This window comes from Danio aesculapii, chromosome 20 (genome assembly GCF_903798145.1).
Source record: "Danio aesculapii chromosome 20, fDanAes4.1, whole genome shotgun sequence".
Classification (NCBI taxonomy): Eukaryota; Metazoa; Chordata; class Actinopteri; order Cypriniformes; family Danionidae; genus Danio; species Danio aesculapii.
In genome coordinates this window covers 24,256,210-24,267,934 of record NC_079454.1, presented here as the reverse complement: position 1 = coordinate 24,267,934, position 11,725 = coordinate 24,256,210, and the positions used below count along the sequence as shown (strand labels likewise).

At 37.3% G+C, this 11,725-nt stretch overlaps 1 protein-coding gene across 1 annotated transcript; it reads left to right on the top strand.

The window, feature by feature from the left end:
* The first annotated feature begins 114 nt into the window (after positions 1–114).
* On the top strand, positions 115–11,388 carry spata18 (spermatogenesis associated 18). The gene is made up of 12 exons (XM_056481579.1): positions 115–356; positions 2,125–2,230; positions 2,336–2,451; positions 2,612–2,730; positions 5,208–5,303; positions 5,484–5,618; positions 5,702–5,933; positions 6,295–6,453; positions 7,060–7,235; positions 9,391–9,514; positions 9,777–9,842; positions 10,985–11,388. The coding sequence occupies exons 1-12, from the start codon at positions 165–167 to the stop codon at positions 11,039–11,041; spliced, it is 1,578 nt and encodes a 525-aa protein (XP_056337554.1). The 5' UTR covers positions 115–164; the 3' UTR covers positions 11,042–11,388.
* Positions 11,389–11,725: the final 337 nt, after the last annotated feature.

Sequence of the window (11,725 nt, the reverse complement as noted above, 5' to 3'; positions counted from 1 at the left end):
GACACTTGAGTAACATAATAAGATCCTGTGATGAAGAACAACTCTTGGATCAGGCTGCCCACATTGTCCTTCTATAGTTATATTTCCTTAAACCAAGAGGTCTAGCAAACCGTTGCTACAACTAAAAGCGCGTCCATGGTTTCAGGTGAAAGTCAAGGGTGTGAATGGTGGCTTTTACTAGCAGTATAAATACAACGCGCGCACCCGCGCCGCTGGATTTAGTGGACTGGGACGTCCTGAAGCAGGATTACAGCAGCAGATCTGCAGCCATGGCTGACACTTTGAGAAGACTAGTGAACTCCTCTCCGTACAGTGTTTTGCAGGACAAACTGGACGCTTGGTACAAAGACTATCATGTAAGTCATTAATAATTCAAGCTGCACTTAGTCTGTGTTCAACCACTAGCATAGTTAACCAGCTAGTTAACCAAACTTAATTTAATTAATTACTAAATGTTCTGTTTAGTTATGTGTGATAGCATGTGCATTTGCAGAATGTGTTTTCATTACATGCTTGAATTTTATTTAGTAGGCTAGCGTTACGTGCTTTGTGGCTCGAGTTTTGCATAGCTCAACATGCACAACAACCTACAGATGTCAGACGAATAAAATATATCCGATTAGTTTTCAGGCATCCTTTATTTATATGCGCAAGGGTGTCTTGTTTTGTGCTTCTATTTAGCAATAGATCTGAGTTTGAACATTCGCTTAATTGCGTTGCTTTTGTGGCCGGCTGAGTTTGGTTTCTATGGACGCTCGTTGTCAGGACACCGACGTCTGTTTTCCTTTGCATGTCTGATTGGATGAAAACAGACGTGCGCGCTCCCGCCTGGCATGCATTTTCAGAATGGAAGTAGTCATGAATGTGTTCTACTCTCTTCAAAGTGAGAGTAGAATGTTCAATGTACAACAGGCTACGATATTTTCAACATATTCTATCACAGATTCAAAACACACACGCACGCACACGCACACACACACATATATATAGGCATAAGGATACGATTTATTGTATTTATCTTTTGTCTTTCCGTTCAGTTTATTTGGAAGAACTAACTTACACAATAAACTTTTCTTTAGACTTTTCGCTACAGTTAGGCCTATTTAAACTTTACATTTCACATTTTCTTTTGTTAGAAATACCCAATATCAAAACATAAGGACCACAATAACAAAAATCCAAATTTAAATAAATATTAGACAAGTAATATTTTACATCTCCTAAAGGAAAATGTATGTTCATCATTATACCATAGAAATATAATCACTCCTGGAAATAATATCTATCTATACATCATTTTTATTATTTTATTCATTCATTCATTCATTTAATTCTATTTTTAGCTTAGTCCCTTTATTAATCAGGGGTCGCCACAGCGGAATGAACCGCCAACTTATCCAGCATATGTTTAACGCAGCGGATGCCCTTCCAGCTGCAGCCCAACACTGGGAAACACCCATACACTCTTGCATTCACACACATACACTATACGGCCAATTTAGCTTATTCAACTTATAGTGCATGTCTGTGGGGGAAACCGGAGCACCCAGAGGAAACACACGCAAACACGGGGAGAACATACAATCTCCACACAGAAATCGGGGCTCGAACCAGCGACCTTCTTGCTGCGAGGCAACAGTGCTAACCACTGCACTACCGTGATGCCCATTTTTATTATTTATATTAGAAAAAAGTTCAAAGCAAATTTACGGGCATTCAAAATGCAGCAAGCCATCTGTAAGTTAAAAACATATTACATTTACATGAAAAAGTCATTTAGTCTAATGAAGTAATGCAAACTATTTCTGACTTATGATATTTGTCAGAAAAAACATTAATAGCTTGCATTTGATAAACCTTAAATTTTCAATTAAGTTGTTTAGTACTTGTCTGTACACCAAGCAAAGCACTGCAATAAAAATTACAGTGTTTTCATGCTGCCTGATCAGCAAGAACAATACCCAATTCAGCACGTGTTTGCTGTTCAGAGCTATTTCCACAGCTGCTATTTTACTCTTGTTAAACCTGAAGTTACAAACAAATGCTATGTCTTATCTTATATCTTTTCTTATAACATGTCTTATGTCTTATCTTCTGACATTTGTTGATCATACTGTCTCACAGGTTTATTCTTGTGACCAGAACCTCAATAGGTGCTGTGAGCTGGTCGAGCTCACCTCAAAAATACAGGGTCAATTGTTCACCATTCTCAACCTTACAGCACAAGAGGGTAACAAACAGATCTGTCCTTCTTTTTACTCTCGGTATTTATGCACAGTATTGTTTCATTCACCTCTGTTCAACAATAATGTTCTCAGTCCTCCTTCTTCTGCAGGTGGACATTATTCAGGGGTCGACACACTGAAATCTCGCCTTTTGCCATGGCTTGGCTCTTGCTTCACCATTGCAGCTTCATCTGTCTCCTCAGATACCAGCCTCAGCCTCATTCAGGTCAGATGGATATACAAAATTAAAAATTCCTTTGCTGCTGTCTTTAATACTGACTTGACATGTCATTTTTCATTAATAAACTTATGATTTTCGTTGTTATACTGTTCTTATGTGTGTATATCTGTGCTGGTGCATGTATATTTTTGTATGTGCTGATCAGGAATCTGTGGAGAAAGATCGGAAGATTCGTGAGCTGTCCTCAGTGCATGAGAGCAACTTGCAGAAAATTGAAGACCAGCTGTGCTCTACACGTATAGAGCTGGACTCAGTAAAACGGGAGTCAGTAGTGATTCTAGTACCAAGCCTAAAGTAGATTAAAGTTGCCATGGAATGAAAATGCACCCTGTTTTTTTTTTTCAAATACACTTTATAGGTCTTATTTTAATTTAATCCGTACTGTATATTTAGTTTTTAAATAGATTTTTTGACATCATGTTAACCTTCATAACAAATCCAGGTCCATTTTCATCAAGAAAAAATAAAAATATTTTAAAGTTTTAATGAGAGAATCCATTAAAAAGTTACAAGTGCTTTCAGATTAAAATACACATAATTAAATTATTTATTTATTTTTTCAGATTTTAACCAATGTATTAAGAGATGTAAACTTTTTAAAAGGTTTTAACATGTACATTGCATCCGGAAAGTATTCATAGCGCTTCATTTTTTGACTTTTTTTTATGTTAAAGCCTTATTCCAGAATGGATTAAATTCATTTATTTCCTCAACATTCTACACACAATACCCCATAATGACAATGTGAAATGGTTCCAAATTTATTAAAAATAAAAAACCTGAAAAATCAGATGTACATAAGTATTCTTAGCCTTTGCTCAGTACTTTGTTGATGCACCTTTGGCAGCAATTACAGCCTCAAGTCTTTTTGAATTTGATGCCACAAGCTTGGCACACCTGTCTTTGGGAATTTTTGCCCATTCCGCTTTGCTGTACCTCTCAAGCTCTATCAGGTTGGATGGGAAGTGATGGTGGACAGCCATTTTTGGATCTCTCCAGGGATGTTTAATAGGATTTAGGTCTGGGCTCTGGCTGGACCACTCAAGGACATTCACTGAGTTGTTGTGAAGCCACTCCATTGATATTTTGGCGCTGTGCTTTGGGTCATTGTCCTGTTGGAAGATAAACTGTTGACCCAGTCTGAGGTCAAGAGCACTCTAAAGCAGGTTTTCATTCAGGATGTCTCTGTACATTGCTGCATTCATCTTTCCCTCTATCCAGACTAGTCTTCCAGTTCCTGCTGCTGAAAAACATCCTCACAGCATGATCACTGTAGGGATGGTATTAGCCTGGTTATGAGCGGTGCCTGGTTTTCTCCAAACGTAACACCTGGCATTCACTCCAAAGAGTTCAATTTTAGTCTCATCAGACCAGAAATTTTTGTTTCTTATGTTCTGAGAGTCCTTCTGATGCCTTTTGGTAAATTCCAGGTGGTTAATGGATTCAGTCTGGCCACTCTACCATACAGGCCTGGTTGGTAGATTGCTGCACAGATGGTTGTCCTTCTGTAAGATTCTCCTCTCTCCACAGAAGAATACTGGAGCTCAGACAGAGTGACCATCGGGTTATTGTTCACCTCCCTGACTAAGGTCCTTCTCCCCCGATCACTCAGCTTAGATGGCCGGCCAGCTCTAGGAGGAGTCCTGGTGGTTCCAAGCATCTTCACTCACGGATGATGGAGGCCACTGTGCTCATTGGAACTTTCAGAGCAGCAGAAACTTTTCTGTAACCTTCCCTAGCCTTGTGGCTTGTGACAATCCTCTCTCGGAGGTCTACAGACAATTCCTTTGTCTTCATGCTTGGTTTGTGCTTTGACATGCACTGTCAACCCTGGGACCTTATATAGACAGCTGTATGCCTTTTCAAATCATGTCCAATCAACTGAATTTACCACAGGCGAACTCCAATTAAGATGCTGAAACATCTCAAGAATGATCAGTGGAAACAGAATGTACCTGAGATCAATTTAGAGCTTCACAGTAAAGTCTGTGAATACTTATACATTTGAACTTGTACATGTGATTCTTCAGGATTTTTATGTTTAATAAATTTCACATTTACTTTTTTCACATTGTCATTATGGGGTATTATGTGTAGAATTTTAAGAAAATAAATGAATTTAATTCATTTTGGAATAAGGCTGTAACATTAAAAAATGTGGAAAAAGTGAAGCGCTTTGAATACTTTCCGGATGCACTGTAAATTCAAAAGAGTGAATGAATTAATTTAGTTAACTCATTAATGAATTCATTCTCAGAATACATGTTCTCTTATAAATATCACACAGTGAAATATTCAAAGAAATTATCACATACAAAACTCTAACAAAAAAGCTTGAAACAATGTGAGTGTTAGTTTGTATTTACCAAAATATTAAAGTCTATTTTAAAGAATAACTATACTTTTACCCTATTTTCGTTAACAGCAATTTAATTCATTTACTACCAACAACCTAATACACGTCACACCACTGTACAGAAAGTTTGACTTGTTCCTTTTTTCCACTTCAATCAAATCAGTAGGGAATAATTGACGATTAGTAGAAAAATAATGCACACCCAAGGTGGTGATGCAGCCACCACCACCATATCAAGTGGAGTTGCCGTTACACCTCATATGCACATTGTTTGCTAATAATACAATGTATTGTCCATCAGCCAATTATCATAAAGCATTCAAATGATATATTTAATTTTTTTGTTTGGTTTTTTGTTTGTTTGTAAAATTGTCATTTTTCTCAGGCTTGTTGACACCCATATTGAACTGGATTCCACAAAAAATAAATCTGCAACCACCCTGTTGGCCACAGAGGATGAAATCCTACATCTGAAGTCAGAGTGAGTCAGAGATGGTGAACTTTAGACCAAAAATGTCTGTTCACGTCTTTGTGTGCTTGCCTTTTTGACATTGCCTTTTAGACATTGGTTTTAGACATGAGCTGTAAGACTTATGCACTAGATGTTTGAGAATTCAAAATTCCTTTAATGTTCAATTATGGCGGTGTTTATTTGTGTCAGGTTGCGAGTGGCACAAGACCAGCTTGATCTGTATAAGAGAAAGCTAGATGTCCTGGATGATTATGAGAGGCAGGTGAGAATCCTACGAGATGAGGTTTCCTACCTCAGTGCTGAGAAATCTGTTCTGCAGGAGAGGTAAAGCTGACAGAAACATCTTATTGTTTATGGCAAAAGCAATTTTCGCAAGCCTATAACTTACTGTTTTAAATAACTGGCAGGTTAGTCCGGAGCCGTTCACCTAGTCCTCTTCTGCGCCGGAGTCGCTCGGTTAGTCCTGTCCGGGGTGAATCTCCTACCCGTGCACAGCTCACCAGCTCCTCTCGACACTCTCGACTGGTCTCCCGTTTCTCAGATCTGTACGCCACTGAGAGGTTAGAGTCCCAGAGTCTCCTGCGCAAATACATTGATGACCTGGAAACAGTCCAGAGGATCCTGTTTATTGCTGCTGTGGTAAGAAGAGCTCTGATTATCAAGATGTTAGTATCATTTCCAGTCATTTTATAGTTATAGTACATTTTGAATAACTTTTGTGAGCTTATAGACCACCTTAAAGGGGTCATATTCATATATTCAACACTCTATATATTTTATTGTATTGTATTGTAATATATTATATTATACTGTATTATATTATATAATATTATATTATATTATATTATTTTATATTATATTATATTATATTATATTATATTATATTATATTATATTATATTATATTATATTATATTATATTATATTATATTATATTATATCACATATCATATATTATATTATATCAAATAACATTATATATTTATTGTACTGCACAACAGGAATCGTTTCAGGCAGCTAAGCTGGCCTATCGGCAGTTTAAATCACGCGTGAGGAAGACACTTTCCTCTACTCACATTGGTCCTGAGAGTCTGGAGGATGCAGTGGTGGATTATATTGTGAGAAATCTGGACCTATATGATGTTCAGACCAGCATTAATGTAAGTTCGATAATGGCTGCACACACCAATGCATTTCTGTAAACAAGCATGGCAGCCCTGATATTCATTAAAAACTTTTGGATTATTTTAGTATTATATCTAAATGGGCGGGTCATTCTGCTGTGGCAACCGCGGATTAATTAAGGGATTAAGCCGAAAAGAAAATGAATGAATGAATATCTAAATGTTCGTGAATCACCTTTCATTTTTATTCATTCATTCATTAACTTCGGCTTACTCCCTTTATTAATCAGGGGTCGCCACAGCGGAATGAACCGCCAACTTATCCAGCATTTGTTTTACACAGCGAATGCCCTTCCAGCTGCAACCCATCACTGAGAAACACCCATACACTATCATTCACACACATACACAACGGATAATTTAGCTTACCCAATTCACCTACAGCTCATGTGTTTAGAGTTACAGGAGGAAACCCTGCCAACACAGGGGGAAAACAAACAAAGTCCACACAGAAATGCCAACTTACCCAGCCAAGGCTCGAACCAGCAATCTTCTTGCTGTGAGGCAACAGCGCTACCCACTGCGCCACCTACTGTTGCTCAATAGCACTGAAATGTATTTGTTTTATTTCTATCTGTTCAGGATGTGATTAACGCGATGAACGTAAACCCACGCATCTCTTTCCCTCCGGAGGTGGACTTTGTTCTGATCAGCAGCTTCATTAGAGAAGCCTGTCGAATAGCTTTCGCCATGCAAACTCTGGACCCTCCTCTGGACCTGGCCTTCAGCTCAGATGGAGAACTCTACAGTGATGTTAAGTGAGTGGAGCTCAGAAATCAAACACAACTTCACAGCAAGTCACAATGGCCTTTAAAGGCATCTTCAAAAGTTGAAGTTCTCCTTAGGTGTATAGTTCACAAAAAAATTCAATTTACTCACCATTTACTCACTCTCAAGTGGTTCCAAACACTTGTGGGTTTCTATTTTTTTCTTCTTTTGAACACAAAACAAGATATTTTGAAGAATGTTGCAAACCTGGATCCACTGACCTCCAAAGCAGGAAAAACAAATACCCTGGTTACAGGTTTCCAGCATTTTTCTAAATATCTTCTTGTGTTGTCATACGTTTGTGACAAGTTAGGGCTGAATAACTGATGACAGAATATTTATTTTTGCGCGAACTATCCCTTAAATAATACCAGAAGAAAGTTCAGCCTAAAATTAAAATTTTCGCTATCACTTTATTTTGATGGTCCCTTTATTTGATGGTCCCACTTTATTTTGATGGGCACCTAGGTTACCCCTTTTTCCAGATTTAATATAAGTCTTTTGTGTCTCCAGAATGTGTCTATAAAGTCAGATTTTTATTATACCTTTTATAAGTTTCTGTTTTATAGCTCTGAGCAGCAGGTAGCGGTTTTTGTGAACTGTGCCTTTAAGGCTAGTCCTTCACACCACCCTTACCACGTGCCTGTCAGTGTGCCTGAAGCTGCGGTCACACTTGACTTTTCTTCCCATAGACTTCCATTCATACACACCGGAATGCGTCAGACCGGAAACGCGGGGTCATGCGTTAAGTTTCGCAGTTCGCTGTGGTGCAAAGTTCAAGCTTGGTGAACTCTGACCTGCAAAACCACATCATTTGACTGCGTGAGACCAATCCAGGATCAAAACAGGACCTCTCTGGACAGAAATTTAAAACATGGAGAAATCGCTCGCTTTTTTAAATGTCTAATCATCTTGTTTAATCCCGCCCCTTTTCGCAGCGCCGCACGACAGAATTTCGCACACACAAAGCCCAGTGTGACCGCAGCTGTCACACCAGAGTTTGTGTATGCGAAATTTGTTTGTGTGTATAAAATTCTTTTATAATTGTTCTAACACGCGGCTGTGGTGATGAAGTAAAGCTGAAGTAAATTGCTGTAATTCATTACAAACATACATTGTTTTTAAACATTTTAAACTTGTAAAACTCACTCTTGGTCACATTTGATGATGATTGATGATCCTAGCAAACTGAACAGACCTTTTATTCCCGGTTGCTTTGTGCACGTCCTGTCTTGTTGATATGATTATACACGTTACTACGGAGACATGTTAATACGCAGCTGTCAATCAATTCGTTGGGCAGGGGGACCGCACTCCTACGTCAAGTTGCGGTCGGTCTCAAAACCACTCCAAGTGGTCCACCGTTTTTGTTGTTAAATTGAAAAAAAAAAGGACTGGGTGTGTTTATATCACCCCAATATGATGGTCTATACACTATACCTACACATATGTCTGTCCAAACAGCTTGAAAAGTAGATTTTACACCATAGGTGCCCTTTAAGTTACACTGCAACTACATGCCAACTAATTCTCATTAGAGTGTTAGTAGACTGTCTGCTTAATATCTGCTGACACTTCTCCACTAACACATTTTCCTGACTATAAGAAACTTTGCAAGTGTGTCAACTTACTTTAACTCTAACTTTACTCTAAATACTCTAATAAGAATTAGTTGTCATGTAGTTGCAAAGTAACTTATAATCAACAAAATGTGTTAAAGGGACCATCAAAACAAAACCAGATGCTTCAAAATGTTCATAAAGAGATAAAGTGAATTAAGCGGTTTAATCCAAGTAGTCTTAAGACAAACATTATTTTTATGAGATAAACACAGGTTTAAGATAGACTTCATTTATATCTACACATAGTCTCTTCACAAGACTTGGGTTAAACCACATAATTCATAAGTTCTATAGATTTGTTTTTTGATATCTTTCTGAATTCTTTTGGATGAACCAGAAGAAAAGATATGTGCCACATTTCATTAAAAACAAAAGTGAGTCAACTATGATTTTGTTTTAATTTTTTGTGATAACTAACATGCAGTGCACACTTTAAGATGAATTCTAAACTCTTCACTTTTATCAGGGCTGAGATACACATAGAAGTGTAAATGAGTGACATACCTCTTCGTCTTTCTTTCAGGTACCGGCGCAGTTTTGACTCTGAGTTTACGGCTCCGCTAGTGGCGTTTCACGTGTGGCCTGCGTTGCTGGAGGGAGACACTGTCATACTGAAGGGAGAAGCGGTCACAAGGAGAGGAGCTCTGGTAGGTGGAGACCCTTCAGAAGACATCCATCACAGCAGCATTCATACTAGTCATGACAGATTAGGAGTTAGTAGTTCTTTTTGTAGATCATTTTGTTGGTGGATTTTAACGGGGTTCAAGCATAACTGTTTGAGAATTATACATTTTTGTCAGGTAAAATGTAATTATGTATGATCATATAAATAAAATGACAAATTTCATTCAAATATAAATAGTACGAATTTAAAAATTATGTTTGAATGTTTTGTTTTGTTTTTTCTAGTGGAAAAGCCGAAGTCGTAGCTCCAGTCCTGTTCGCTCTCGCTCAGGAAGCCCCAGCCGCACATTTGTGAGTTTCTACTGAAAACCCAGTCAAGTCCAGGCTTCAAAGTCAAGGCCTAAAAACTGAAAGACTGTCATCATTTTCACCCTTATTTATAACTTCTTCTGTGGAACATACATTTGTTTATAGTAGGTTAAGCTGCCGTTTTCGATACAGTGAAAGTGAATGGTGACTGTGGCTGTCGAGCAGAGACAGAAATAAGGTTTATTATAAATTGATTTTCATGGGAATTATTACCCTTGTGAGGACAATATGAATTGATCTACTATTATTAATTAGTGCTGTCTTTTATGCCAAATACTAAACAGAAACTATTGTTCTTTAGTCTCTTGATTTAATATTCATGATTAATTATCTATTGCAATTATGAATATTAATGTAGATTAATTCAAAACATATTAAAATGTTTTTATGCTACGAGATTATCATATTCTGGGAATGTATTTTAGTCAGTAGACACACTCAACAAAACTAGTGTTTTCAGCAGTGACTAATCTACAGTACATGTCTCTGATTGGCTATTACATTGATATGCTCAGTAGTGAATATGATTGGTTGTAATAAGATTGGATGCATGTGCAGATCTAAACGTAATAACTGGTGCTTTTTATTCATATTCAAATTTCACTTTAAGTCCGCATGGGCATTTGTGGAACATTTTGGAAGCATTTTGGCTTCAGGCACCCAGGAACCTCTCAAGCAAGATTTTCAGTGAATAATGATTTAAGTAAGTTTGTTCCTTACTCTAATATATTGTAGATTTGTAATATGGCACATAAATGATCTGAACCCTTTTTAATAGATTTTCAGGTGTCTTTTACAGCCTCAGACTCCATACACTCTCATTATATGGAAATTTCCTTTATATTATACATGGTGCTAAACATCATCTTTTTGTACTTCAGAATAAAGTCAGTCAAGCATGTTTAGAATGAGGATGAGTAGAAAATGGCATAGATTGCATTTTATTGGGAACCGTTTCTGAAACATCAATAGTCTGCAATTTCAATTAAGAATTACATTTTCTTAATATCTCTTTTGCACATGCTTCCTCACTGAATCTGACGGTCAGTACAATTTCTTTACACGTGTTTTCATTGTTGTTTGAGGGATTGCAGTAAATGTCTTTTATTCTGTCTGTCTGTCAGATGGCCAGTCATAGTCGGAGCCCCTCTCCTGGACGTCTCTCAAGCAGTCGACTTTGAAACCTGACCTCACTTCACACCAGATACAGGACCAAACAAAAGCAGAATGATCAAAACATTTCTCTTTTTTTCAACTTGAACGTCTTTTTTAATGTGTGGGATGAATTAGAAACAAAGCAGTTACTTCTGAATGGTCATTATTAAAGTTTTAAACAGTAAGCACTATCTACATGTGTAAAAAAACTCCTTAGTGAACTGCACTTGATAGGGGCCATAGGACTGGCTAGGTAAACCTTAATTGTATCAGATTAGCATAATGGCTCATAGTTAAGAAAACAGGTCTCTTAAAGTTGATATTTTACTCAGTTATTAACATCAATCACAGTCACTTCACCGTTCAAAAGTTTGAGGCCTGCGATATATAATGTTGAATAACTGTTTTTTATTTCAACACTAATATAATGAGCAGACTTCCTTTTTATAAATAAACAAAATGTTCTGACATCAAACTTTTGAACAGTGTATATGACTGGGAGAAATGGTGCTTGATAAAAGGTGCTCTGTTTGTCTATGATAACTGGACTAGTCTTTTAAGGTGCTATTCTTTCTCGTTTTTAAATGCAGTGTTTTCATATATTTGTATGATTTGGATGTTTACTGATAGAGTAGGAATAACATTCAAAGAGAAAATCACTTGTCTTCTAGGTCACACCTGCACATCAGCACTTTTGTATGTCAGATTCC

Bases quoted from the DNA above. Each gene is read 5' to 3' on its own strand.
- spata18 (XM_056481579.1), top strand. From the start codon at position 165: ATGGTGGCTTTTACTAGCAGTATAAATACAACGCGCGCACCCGCGCCG. The intron at 2,231-2,335 runs GTAACAAACAGA...CTTCTTCTGCAG, and splicing joins CAACCTTACAGCACAAGAGG to GTGGACATTATTCAGGGGTC. The intron at 7,236-9,390 runs GTGAGTGGAGCT...TCTTTCTTTCAG, and splicing joins GAACTCTACAGTGATGTTAA to GTACCGGCGCAGTTTTGACT.